At 41.6% G+C, this 13,588-nt stretch overlaps 1 protein-coding gene across 3 annotated transcripts; it reads right to left on the reverse strand.

The window, feature by feature from the left end:
- Positions 1–74: 74 nt before the first annotated feature.
- Positions 75–12,822, reverse strand: KIAA1191 (KIAA1191 ortholog). Of its 3 annotated transcripts, none has more exons than XM_044450928.1 (9): positions 12,635–12,822; positions 10,457–10,551; positions 9,341–9,423; positions 7,587–7,777; positions 6,443–6,566; positions 3,773–3,897; positions 3,088–3,194; positions 2,661–2,809; positions 75–1,608 (listed from the first exon to the last, which is right to left on the reverse strand). In XM_044450928.1, exons 3-9 carry the CDS (start codon positions 9,366–9,368, stop codon positions 1,400–1,402), a joined length of 933 nt encoding a protein of 310 aa, XP_044306863.1. In that variant the 5' UTR covers positions 9,369–9,423; positions 10,457–10,551; positions 12,635–12,822; the 3' UTR covers positions 75–1,399. The 3 variants fall into 3 exon arrangements, with proteins under 3 accessions (XP_044306863.1, XP_044306865.1, XP_044306864.1); XM_044450930.1 differs by lacking the exon at positions 12,635–12,822 and adding an exon at positions 12,086–12,523; XM_044450929.1 differs by lacking the exon at positions 12,635–12,822 and adding an exon at positions 10,863–12,079.
- Positions 12,823–13,588: the final 766 nt, after the last annotated feature.

The following is a 13,588-nucleotide window of genomic DNA, read 5'->3' on the forward strand; positions in this document are numbered from 1 at the left end:
TTGTGATGCATGGTAGAGGTGTCCTGCCATTGTAACAAACACACTACTTCTATAATAATGATCACATCCTTATATTCTTGTTGCTGGGGGGTTTTTAATTCCACTGAAAATATTAGGCACAGAGACGTGAGCACAAAACATCACAAAATAAATTAAACATTAACTAAGGAGCTGGATCACAGGCTACTGTGATGGCAATAGCTAACAGGATTGACATAGTTGGAGTGCTATTAAAACAATACACATTCAAGATGAGAAGATGGATGAGACTTAACCAGGTCACTTCGCTACAGTATCACTCATAATGTGTCAAAAGAACATTTGGTTTTAGATAGAACACAAACCCTCTTAAGAGCATGAAAAAGATTAGTGGCAAAAGTCTGAACAAACATGCCATTAAACAAACAGAACTATATAATGGATGTTCCAAGTCTGCCATCTCATTGCTGTAATATAAAGCCAACCGGCGGCTTAGAGTTGAGACCAAGAAAACACGACCAGTCCATGCCACATTTGCCTCAGGCCACAGACAGACTACAACAGGTATTCCACTGCTTCATTTACAGATCTGTGAAAATAGGCTTTTATACCAATTAGTTATGTCTGCAACTAAGTTGAACATTTAAGTTAAAATCCTCCTACGCTGTACTTTGAAACCCTCTGCCTCCTAAGAAAGCATAAACATGTCAGTAACTTAATTCCCATTTCAAATCCTTTTCCCAGAAGGTGCCACTAGAAGTCCCAAACAATGCCACAGCCACGATCCCAGAATCTTGCTACTCTGGAAATGAAGGAACTTGTCCATCATCCTCCGGCTTTAGCATTATGATACGCTGAACTATCTGATGTCAAAAGCAAAGGACTTCACAGATTGTGTATTTCATACAACTGTTCTTCCATGATGAAACATGATATCTTACAAGTGCATGCAGCCGTGCAGTCAACCTCCAGGTTTGAAGATTACAGAATCCCTCCAGGAGCAAGACTCTCAGTATAGTTAGTGCTACATTCCCTCAAAAGTTTGAAAACGGAGCCATTCAGATGCTAAAGGCATACAATGTACATTTCAGTAACATGAGCCAGGTGTATCAGTCCACATAGTCCAACCAAAAAAAGCTGTTGGTGGTTTTCCCTTTATAAAACTTAGCTCTATAGAAAAGCACTGGGTTAAAGATCAGAACTTCACTGGCCGAACGGCTACAACAACATGTACAGAAGACATTTGAGAAGAAAAAAGCAGTAAGTCCATAAAATTGCCCAGATCTTGTTTCATCACCATCTATAATTCTGAGCTAATTCCTATGTCACCTGTTCATTAGTGTAATGGGAAATACAGCCCAGGACCATTTGGTCCATTATCAAATACCAAGACCATCCTCCCATGTAAGTGAAGCTGTTCCTAGAACCCAGTGGGAGTAAGTACATTCATGTCCCGGGGTTTGAGGTTGTGGGAACGTGGGGATCGTCTATTTTCTTCCATAGATGCAATGTCCATCTTGGGAGGCTTGAAAGTTGAGGAGTCCTCTGCCAGTCTGGTAGCCTGAGCGCGCATTAGCTCCATTGGGGTTGGCTTCTGGGCACCCTTATAAGACTGGATAGTAAAGCTCCCTGAGAAAAGTGGTAAGAAAAAGGAAATATGAGCAACATTTGTGCACACGTGCAGCTGCCCACTGTAAAGTTAAGACAAGTACCTTGCATTCTAGTGAGTTTACAACACTTATCAGTCACATGCCACATTTTTAAACATATTCCTATGAACAGACTAGCACTGGAACTGCAATGAATCTCTACTGACAGGGCATCTGCACTTAATCTGCAGTAGTTTTGTGCCAACACAGGATCCATTAGTATTGAAAGAGTCAGCAACAGTGGTGGGGAATCTATATTAAAGAACAAATTATAAGTGTAAGAGTCAGTAATATTCAATATATATTTTCTCAACAATGCTAAATGAATAGAGTATCTCTATTGAGAAACTATAGATTCATAGAATGGTAGAGCTGGAAGGGGCCAAGAAGGCTACTGGGTCCAATTCCCTGCCCAGTGCAGGACTCCAAGTTAAGCCTCCCTAACAGGCGGCTACGCAACTGCACCCTGAAGAACTCCAGTGGAGGGGAGCATGGAACCTCCCTAGGCAACTGGTTCTATTATACTGCTCTAACAGCCAGGAAGTTCTTCTTGATGTTCAGCTGGAACTTGGTTTTCTGTAACTTGAGCCCATTATTCCGTGTCCTGCACATTGCAATGATCAAGAAGAGCTCCTAGACTCCTCCTTTGTGACAAGAGGCAGTACTTGAACATAGCACAGCATGATCAGGAGTGGTAGGAGTGTTATTCTGAAATCTAAATTTCATTTTCTGACTAGCTTTTAAATGCAGTATTTGAGCCTGTGTTACAAACTACAGAAATCTGTAGGTATGCAGTACAACATGCCATCTGTTACATGCACTCACCTCTGTAGTTCTAGTTTAAATCCACTACATTTTTTTTTAAAAAGTAAGGATCTTTATAATCTTGTCTCATCCTATTTTTAGTCTTTCTAGCCAAATCTGTACTTTGTCTCAACTCCTCCTTTACTATTTTGGTCCTATGTAAAGCCAGCATACATTTGAGTCATTCTCTTCTTACAAAGAAGGTGTTTTCATAAAATGTTACTGCACCAGAATCAGTAGTGGATCTCTGAAGTGCTCTTGGTCCAAAGAAGCTCCATTTTTCAGATGGTACTTTATCACTTTCTCCACTGCTAGGATCCATGCAGCCAAGATCAGAACCAGCGATAGCTGTGGAAGTTCCCTGACTAAACCAGCCCCTGTTGATTAAGAACATAAACTTTATCAACAGGCTTTAGTAACATCGGACAAGCACAAACAGCCAACCCAACTGAACAGCTCCTGCTCCCAGCTGGTGTACAGCACAAGATAATTCAGAGATATATCTATCCACAAAAGGAGAAGTGGGTATCATTAAAACCCCAACTTAAACCTAACAGTTTTCTAATCTAGACAGATACACTATCCCACAGAAATGGATTCCTAGTAATTTAAACACAATGTTTAAGTGTCCTTTGCTTTCCTCTTGGGAATTTACCTGAATGTTCGCTTGGGAGAAGAATGGGGAGTGTTGCTTGGAGTAGATTGGACAGAAGATGTCTGTTTATCTTCTTTTGTCATCTCTCCACTTTGCATCTTCAGAGTCTGTTAGAAGGGCAAAGACATGCAGGTGGAAACTGAAACTAGCCAGGTGAACAATCAAATTAGTATGATTAAATAAAAGCATTTAGTGCCATGTTTAAAAAAAATCTGTATGCAAGATGATTACATGGAGTGTTTTCTGACTTGAGAAGATCAGGAGGTACATACAAACACATGCCACCTTTCAAGTCACTACCCTCTATCAACTATGTAGCTAGTTTAGCATGAGCTTTAACAGCCCAGCAAGGATATAACAGTTGTTTTCCAGTAGTAATAAACTGTATTCCCTGTGGTAATGAATTGTATTTTCTGCCTCAGAAAGGTAGGCTTCTGTTGTTCTGAACAAAAATTTACATAGCTTTCTTGTCAATGCCTTGATACTGATTGAGAATCCAATTTGTCATATACACATGCACTCTTAGACAAATGAACAGACAGTATACCCAAACAGAAAGCAAAAAGCCAATCATAATGTCAATGATACCCAGTCAGCAAGAATACCACCCCTCCACACTTAATTCTGTGAAGTAGGAATAGACCGCTTCTACCCACTAAAGCCCAGTGGGACTCAAACACCTTACATGGAGTGACTCAGCCACACGATGGTATTTTGTCTCCTCTGCAGTGAGGCCCTTGTGGGGAGTGTATCCGGCATCTCTCAGCCCTGCCTGCTGCTCAAAGCGCTGAATGCTCTCCTGAGTTTGTTCTAGAATGGACAACATGACACATTCACACAAGCCACAGAACACAGCTGCCTACCATGGATTTCTAAGCGGAAACATCATACAGCACTTATAGTTACCTGACATTATAAAAGTACAGAGGGTTGGTTGGTTTTCTTTAGCCCATCTGCACCAACTATAGTAAGGGGTCAGAACACAGCTTGTTCTGGTATTAGCAGGTGTAAACAATCAGACATAAATTATGTTGCTCTGTTGGTCTCAAGTCCTGTGACCCTAGCTCTAGGTTCCTTCTACAAGATATGTGCACTTCTTGGCTCTACAGAAAGTTGCTCTAGCAAAACAAAATCTTAAGAATGCTGCAACTAGTTGAAGGAGGAATACCAGGTCAGTATGTAACCTGTGTAACACCTTCCTCCATACATGCCTACATGGATCTTCCTCTGAAGTCCCCCTCCGAATAGCCACTCCCCAGGTGAGGTTGAGGGGACTATTCTCTGTAGTAGCACCCAGACTTTGGAACTTGCTCCTCGGGGACATATGGCTGGCACCAACCTTGCTTTTTTTTAGGTACCAGGTAGAAACTTTGTCCCAGCAAGCGTTTGGCTAATTTAAATTGCATTTTGTTGTTTCAATTTATTTGGTTATATATGGTTTGTATAATTTTATTATGTTGAGATACATTTTAATGCTTTATTAATTTTACAGCTTTTATTTATTTCATCAGTTGTATTTCTGGTGCTGGTTCAGATTCTATAAGCTGCCCAGAGAACCCTTAGGTTAAGCAGCAGCATAAAGTAAAATGAAATAAAATATTGCCATCCTCCATGCTTTTGCTATTCAGAGTAGAAACAGTGCCCCTCTTCCCCATTTCCCTGTTAGTGGCTGTTAGGAGAAGAACAGAATAGGAGCTACCATCTTAGGAATGTAAGAAGCTGCCTCATACCAATCCATCTTGCCCAGTATTGTCTACACTGACCAGCAGCAGCTCTCCAAGATTTAAATAGTTTTCTGCAGCCTGAAGATGCCAGGGATTGAATCCAGGATCTTCTACATGCAAAGCCACTACTCTGTGGAAGCATTTTAAATATTGCATTGCTTAAAAATAAATAACATGCATTTCACTGTTTTATAGTATTCTTGCTAAATTACTTTTAACATGGTGCAAAAGCAGAGATGTCACACCACTGAGAAAGATAGCTTTAAGATTCACATTATCTTATGAATTTTCAGAATATCAGGCATTAAAGAAAGAAACTGAATTCAATGACCATAGTGCTGTGCTTTCTAGGCTCAACCATGCCTGCTCTAAGGGTAATTTTACACTTCCAAAACAGAAAGATAAGGTAGAGATAACACTTTACATTACACCCAAATATTAATGAATCAAGCAGATATGACAAAATGATGCAGCCTATGTTTGTTTGTTTGGAGTGCTTGTATGCCGCCCCATGCGCATAAGCCTCGGGGCAGCTTCCAATCAAATAAACAACAATATACAAAAATATACAGAATTGGAAACATCCTGGAGTTAGATAAAAGCAATAAATAATTTAACAATCAATTAAAGTAACATTTAAATAAAAAGGTCTTGGCCTGGCGCTGAAAAGCAAATAATGACAGCGCCAGGCGGACCTCTCTGGGAAGCGCATTCCACAGATGGGGCGCCACCACAGAGAAGGCCCTCCTCCGGGTACTCACCCACCTAATTTCCTTCACAGAGGGTTCCCGGAGAAGGGCCTCTGCCACCGATCTTAGAGGGTGGGAGGGCAAGTATGGACGGAGGCGCTCCTTCGGGTACCCACATAATGTTCCACATTGCTAAGTAGCAGAATACACTATTTGCATCCTTTTGAGTCTCTCAGCTTAATTCACTGTTAATTCATTAGAAGGATACCTTCTGAGTTTTCCTCAATAGATTTAACACCTATCAGCAGAGCAATCCTATGGCCCCCTGAATAGCATCTAGAGTATTCTCACAGCTGGAGATCTGCACCCTGACCCCTACCCAGCATCTGCAGCCAGCATGAAAGAAACCACGCTGGTCCCACCTCAAAGGTTGTAGGGCAGGAAAAGCAGAGTGGCTGAAATTGCCTCCACACTCCTCCTGCTCTGCACAGGACACCTGTAATCTGGGTTTCGAGTCTTATAAAGATCCCTACTGGACTGTGCCCTAAAACTTGTATTAATGCAAGTTTTCTTCCACTGCAAGGCATTTTAACACCACATTTATCAGAAAATAGAATGAGTTAGCCAAGCTAACAAGTAAGAGCTTGCAACAGAGGCCCATTAACACAGCCACAAAATGTGTAGTTAAGTGCTGCAGCATTTGTGAGGAGCTGACTTCCAGTGCTGCCCCTGCTAGCTCGCATCCCAGGAAATCAGAATTTAGAAGTAAAGGTTTCAAATTTGCTGTTACATAATTTTATCACTTTGTTTACAAATAAATGATCTGACCCCATCCAAATGTATCACATAGTTCAGATAACCCACATGATAATGGGACATGGTCAATACTGCAGAGATCCATGTCCATTTTAATTGTTACTAGAGGAATACGAGAGCTCTTACTTGTAATGAGAGAATTCATGATGTGGGTGGCCTTGGCCTTCACTACTGGAACCTTGTTCACAGTCTCAGTGGAAGATGAGGGGTTTATAGCAGATGGATGCATACTAGTCTCCCCTTCCTCAACCTGTGCAGAAGAAGCCAGGTACAATATGAAGAGAAAGTGGCAAAATTACCCCAGGAGAATCTCAGCCTTCTCCTGATCCTTATGGAGATGGAACTTGGAAGTACATCTAAACTGTATGCAGAGACTGGTGCTCTTTGACATATCCATTACTCCTCCTATAATATATTCATTATGTACAACACTCTCCGAAGCCTGGACTTGCTGCCAGTAGATAAGGAGTAGAGGAAGCTATAGATCACGCCTACCTTTATTGAAAAGCCAAGCTGCTGTTATCAAAACAACCAAAACTGTTCTTTTCTTAAAAGGTAACTCCACCCCTAGAATTCTCCTGCCTAAACTGACAACTATGGCTTTAAGACAATTCTCTGGTTCTGAATAAACCAAAACTCAGAATGCAATGATCACAACCAGTTATTATCGCACTGCACAGTCATTCAACCTCTGCAACAAAAATCTGTATTGTTCGAAACACAGATAAAGTTGAAAACAGCTACTTAAGATTATTTGCATTATTTAAGAGACTACAGAAATCTGTTATTCAGATATATGCTTATTTGCTAAATGTGACCATTTTTCCTGTATTCCTTTTAATGGGATATTAAAGCATTATGTGTATTGAACAATTTGCAGGATGACTGAATTGGTCTTGTAGGGTTTTTTCCTCTTTAAGCCCCCACTACCACTATTTCCCAAACAAGATTTAGAATACACTGTCTCAAAGCAATACAGAATCTACTTTTTTCAAACCTTTCAAAGAAGTATTTCATCAAGATTGGATGTTTTTACGTGCCTTCAGAGGTACTATGCCTTTTGCTCACGCTCAAAAAGCATTTTCATCCTTTTTGCCAGAGACATTTCAAAGTCTGACCTCTTAGATCCATTTTATTTTTTAAAAATTCTAGCTTTAAAAAGCTCCTATCCCTTCCAACATGCTTCAGCATTATCCCTTCCTCACCAGGACAATACAACTGGAATCTAATGGACGCTCCACAGCGCGATGCGACTCTAGAAACTGCATACCTTGGAAAGCTCCTCATATTTACGTTCTGGGATGACTGGCTGTTTCCACAGGATATTGGAGCACATATTTGAAGGAGGAGGAGTCATTGGTGCAGTATCCTCCAGGGCATCATCATAACTGAATGCCCGACGACTCATTCCAATTGGCTGGGACATCTTTCCTAGAAGGTTTCCAGAGCCATGCTCAATAGCTAAGGACAAGAGATGGAGATTTCACAGGGGGCTGGACCTTGTAGACCCTTAGCTTTTCACAAGCAGTAGTACAAATCACATTAGTCCTTTCATTAAGATAATCTAAAATCAACATCACCGATTTTGAGAACAAATTTCCATATGATTAACAGTGCAATCATATGGGCTCTAAACAGCATCTGAGGGGTTACAGGATATTCTGGATCCCTCAGTTCAAGGTCAGACTTCAGAACAGGAAATCAGAACTCTCGTCCCACTTTGCAGCTTAGGTGGAAAGAAACAACTGCGTTCCAAGATCAGAAACTCGACCTCAATGAACAGGGCATTTGAGTGGGAGGCAGAGGCTACAAAGACCAGGACACAAGTTATCCTGAGGCCTCTCCAGGCTCCTTCCTTCCCACCCCAATGTGCCTCAGCTAGCCAGGCAAAGAGCCTATCTAGACCAAAATGCAGGGCAGATAGAGCAGAGGCAGGAGTTACCTTTCTCCTGCAATACATAACATGTATTATGTATTTATGCCAAGAAAATAATAAAAATAATGAACATGTTCATAAGCCTCCAAATTTGGAGCCGTCTGAGCTTTGGGAATGTAACTCATAGGACTACATCCTAATTCATTCATAAACCCATTGAGTGAAGTTTTACCAGGTCACACTATAATCTTAGCAATGTGTTTGATCCAAAATATTTCAATCATAAGGTTACAACTGTTAGGACAGGTAAAATCCTCCACCAAACCTCCTGGAAACTTTATTATTCATAGAATGTGTTTGCATTTAAGATCAGATACTTATTCAATTTAAAACTGCTAAAAACCCTAACTCCAAACACAACATCTTATATAGACATCCTACTGATTTTAATGGGAGTTTCTACCATAAGACAAATACAATTAGGGTATAACACACATTTACATATTAACATGAAGAATACAAATTCAAGAGATACTGGCTAAATCCTAGGTATTCAAAAATGTGATTCCAATATGAAGGGACCGGAAATTCTTTCCACCCTGAAAAACAATATTTATTTCTCCTCAAATGGATGACCATCAATAGTCATTTTCCCCAGATTCCATTAAAGAAGCACACTAGCTACCTGATTTCAATACATGCACTTGGCATTAAGCTCAAGAGATGATAGCATGCACTCTAATATTAGGATGAAGAAATAAATGAGTATGCAGATGGTCTTTGAAAACTCTTCAGGGAACACATAATCATTCTAGAAGTACTTCCCTAATGGAAACATCCCCTCATTTTTGTAAATTAGTCATCATTGTCTAGGTGGTATTTGTTGATCCTATGTATTCCTAATCAAGGGGGGGAGGGGGACAGAAAATGGCAATCATACAATACTAGTTCACCAAAATAGATGCATTAGTGAAGCAAAATATTAGTAGTCTTTCTGGAATAAGGGAGACCTGTAGTTGCACTTATATCACCAAAGTAACACTAACAATAAACATTTGGGAAATTTGAACTAGGGAGAGAATATTGATTAAAACTGCCAAATAAGACTTTGTAAAGTAATTCACATTTACTTAAATAATTGATTTTACCAGGAACATCTGTTCGTCTTGAACCCATGATTGCAACGGCAGGTGTTCCACTATTTGGAAATCCAGAACAGGACAGTTGTCACCTAATAAAAACAGAGTATTTGGAACTGCAGAAGTCACAGTAGAACAAAGTAACCTGGTCTATAAATAAAACTAAGAGTATCTTAAGGAAACTCTTCATGTTTGTTTAAAGCAGTGGTTTTCAGGCACCAGTCCACAAAGCAGCATTTCCTGCAGGCCCTTGAAAGAGCCAGTGTCGTGCACGCACACAAAAGCCACATCCTGCTCGCCATGGACCAGAGCAGGGGCTCACTATGCTCTCCCTGCAGAATCCCCACTTCCTCCTCGGCTGGAGCCCAGAGAGGGGAGAAACAGCTCAACAGGAGTCATACGGGAGTCATGCCGGGTCTGCCCTTTGGGTGCGCCCCCAAGACTGGGCCTTTTTCTGCTGTTGGAAATGTTGGGGAGGGGTTGTGCTGAGAGTTTTCTCTCAGCCAATCTGTGATGGTGTGGATGGGGGTCATTGTATTTCATTATCTAACCTTATGAATGTTATTGTATTACCTTTGCTTGATCTTGTATTGCTCTGCTGTTAAAGTATTTGAATTTGTATTTGCTAAGACTATAGTACTGCATTTAGATTGATTTTGTATTTTGCTATTGTAAATTTTTGATCAAATATGCTTGAAAAGAAGCAACAGCACTTTCTGCAGCAACCTTATTTGAATTAAATATTACTCTAAAAATTCCAGTTGCATTCAATTTAATTTCAATATTTTATTTTTATTAGCATTTTTACTACCATGTTTCTGGTTATTTTAGAGAATTTTCTTTCTTTCTTGGTACTGTATTTAAAAAAAACTAATACACAAAATACTATATAATGGACATGATGTTTCTATTTCTGCCTCAGTGGTCCCTGGAATAATATTTCTATTTTTGCCAGTCCTCAGCTGTAAAAAGGTTGAAAACCACTGGTTTAAAGAACAAACACTGGTTAACAATTATCTTGAAGACCTAAGTGAAACTGTACTCTGAAAGTACACTCTATCTAGAAATTAGTTTGAGTATCATCCTAATTAAGATTTTATCAGGAAAAAAACTAAAAGATCTTACCACAAGTTATGATGAGATAAAGATGTCAAAAAGGACCATTCTGCTGCTGAGGTTGAAATTAGCAAACCATCCCCACGAGCTTCCATGCAGATAGACTGACAAAAATTCAGAAGCAAGAACATTCTTTACTAAACTAAAGTAATAAAAGACACTCAATGTTTGCCTTATTCAGCCCTACTAGGCATATTCAAAATGATTTAGAGGGAATATTTGAAATGCTTCCACGTGAGCACTATGTAATTTTTGAAGAGGCTCTAGCTAGTTACCAGGCCAACTATACCAAATAAACCTGGGCTTGTTTAGACTGCAAGGTATCTGTAAAAACACATAGCCTACATATGAAGAAGTTAGCATATTAGTATTGCAGTTACAACACAGAGAAATAGGGCATTATTTAAACATTCACCTCCACATATCAACCAGTATATAGTCATCCAGGAATCCGAATTTCCACCTGGTTTCATGCCAGTCTGAAATTCACCACTCAATTATAATTAATTCAAAAGGTAAGCTTGTCATTTATCTCACAATGAACTTGCAATCTGTACAATTTAAAACAATAAAGCATTCACACAATAATACTGTAAGAGTTAAAATAATGAAGCAATTATATAATTTAAAAGGCAACTTCATACCCTTCTACCCTTTTCTAAGCCAAGAAAAGTCAGGGCCAACCATAATTCTGTAGGGTGCAATACCTGGCATGAACCTACCTCTATGTTGTGCTCACCATTTAAGGCCCTCCTCCAAGGGAAGTGCACCCTCCATTATAGAATGAATTCCCCAGCAAGGCACAGCCAGTGCCAACATTAGCTTCTCAGTGCTAGAAGGCCACCTTTTCTCAGGCATTTGGCAAAATATAAGTTTTTAAAACACGTCATAAGATTTTTTTATTACAGGTTGTTAAGGTTGTTGGGAGATTGTCTGGTTTATATTTTATATAGTTGCACCCAGTATCTGCTTAAATGTTTGTATGTACGCTGTTTCAATCCTATGTACAATTTAAGACTTTTAAGCTCTGTAAGCCAACCAGAGCATTTGGTTATTGAGCAGAGATGTAATGAATGAATGAATTCTACAGCTTTGGAGAAACAGGAGATAAGGCATCTTTCACTCCTGACTGATAAGCCTGCCTATGGCAATGGCTTTCTCAGGAGATCCTCTCCTGTAGATTTCAGCAACCCAGCAGGTTTACACTGAGATAGGCAGTCCTTTGGATAGGGCAGCTCTTAAACTATCTGAGGGTTTGAAGGTTATATATTCAACATCTTCAGCTGAGCCAGAAAACTGGCAACCAGGGTAGGTCTTTCAAAGCAAATTATAGTCCAAAGAGCATGCACTAGTTAGCTACTTAACTGCCACAATTTGCACCAATTGAAGCTTCATCTATGCATCATCCTGTTCTCCCCAGGAGGATTTCCACAAGGGAAACTCAGTCTGATCACATTCACATCCCCACTTCACTAAAATTATCGGGCTGAGATGCAAGTAAAACAACCATTCCCTAATTTGCTTCCATGTTTCTTCCCTACCACCACTGCTGCCCCTGCCTAAATATTCCATGCAAGAATCCTCAAACATCCCTTCAACTGCATGACTGGAAAAGAAAACCATCCAAAGAATACCCACCCCCTCAACCTCGCATTTTATCAATTTTCATGACGTAAGAGAAGCAGAAAGGCACTAAAGATGCCATTTCAGGAGAGAATGTACAAAGACACGGCAGAAGGGAGGAAGGGTCGTCCAACAAAATGGCCACATAGTCCTCTCCGAACGCCCACAAATCGCCTCGCTTAGGTGCGTTTCAGGCGGGCAGCCGAGGAGAGGCGGCCGCTTCAGCGTCCACCACAAACAGCGTCTTCAGGCCAAGCCGCCGCCCCCTCCGAGGCCTTTCCTTCCAGAAAAGGGGCTCCACGTCAGCTTCCCTCGGGCAGGTAGCCGGGAAGGGGCGTGCAAAACGAACTCCCCGCCACCCGAGGGGGTAAGCCTCCGTCCACCATCCTCGGCTGCAGCCTCGCCTGCCCAGCTCAGCCCCAAACAAAACCGCTCCGGAAGGCGAGGCGAGCCCAGCCCTGCCTGACGCCGCTTGGCGACCGGCCAGCCCTGCCCCTCCCCTCCGCTCGCCGTAAACAACAAGGCCCCGCGGCCGCAGCCCTCGCTCGGCTCCCTTTCGCGTACCTGTCTTGGGCCGCCCGCAGCCCCGAACTAGGCTCCCCCAGTACTAGCAGGCCCGCTGGGGCCGCGAGTCGGGCGAAAGGTGCAGGCGGAGCAGGCCGCCCGCGAGCAGGCGCCGGTCCGTGAGGCTCGGAGACGCCATGGCGCGCACCCAGCCGCCAAGCAAAGCCCAGCCGGCTGAGAACCGGCTACGCCGACAACAGCAGCACTGCCTACGCGGCGCCGACAGAGGGAGCTCCATAAATAGACGCGTGGTCTCGCGAGAATTGATGGGCGATATTGTCGGGGTGGGAGGAAAAAAGTGGCGCTTGCTCGAAGCCGAGTTTGACTTTCTCCAGGTTTCGTGGGCGTTTCAGTTTGCAAAGCGATGACATGGTGCGGATGGGGCTTTTGTGCTTCGTTTTTTACTGACTATACTGTACTCTGCGTGTATGCTTATTATCCAGCATTCACTGGGTGCCTGGATCAGTGTGACGTGCAATGGTGCGGTCACCTTTATATTATCTGAACTGAGATCACCGGGATTACACATCTAGTGATAACATTCGTATGCGTTCATGTGTAATTTGAGACAGCAGAAAACCCTGCAGTTTATAGCATTCCTCAGCCAGGATGGGAAATTCTGGCAGTTTTATTCCTTTCTGTTTAAGCATGTTGGAGATCGTATCCTAAATTGTTCTGGGAGGTGGGGGAGAGAGAAAGAAAAAAGGACACACTGTACATGATCACTATACTAGGTATGTTTATTGAGTGTCCGTGCTGCATTCACGGCAGATTTATGTGAAAAGCAATTTCATCATAATTTATTATCCAGTGTTAATCCTAGTTAGGATAGACTATGTAATATTGAATGAGTTCCAAAACACTTGGTAATAAAGATCCTTGATTTGATTGTGTCTTTGCTAAGGAAGAGAGCTCTCTCTTTTACTGAACTTGATCAGCAGCATGGATTTACTG

Source organism: Varanus komodoensis, unplaced genomic scaffold (assembly GCF_004798865.1).
Source record: "Varanus komodoensis strain SLA01 unplaced genomic scaffold, ASM479886v1 scaffold6_1, whole genome shotgun sequence".
Lineage (NCBI taxonomy): Eukaryota > Metazoa > Chordata > Lepidosauria > Squamata > Varanidae > Varanus > Varanus komodoensis.

Bases quoted from the DNA above. Each gene is read 5' to 3' on its own strand.
- KIAA1191 (XM_044450928.1), bottom strand. From the start codon at position 9,368: ATGGGTTCAAGACGAACAGATGTTCCTG. The intron at 2,810-3,087 runs GTAAATTCCCAA...CTTAATCAACAG, and splicing joins TCTCCCAAGCGAACATTCAG to GGGCTGGTTTAGTCAGGGAA. The intron at 1,609-2,660 runs GTGCAGTAACAT...CACTTTTCTCAG, and splicing joins GAGATCCACTACTGATTCTG to GGAGCTTTACTATCCAGTCT.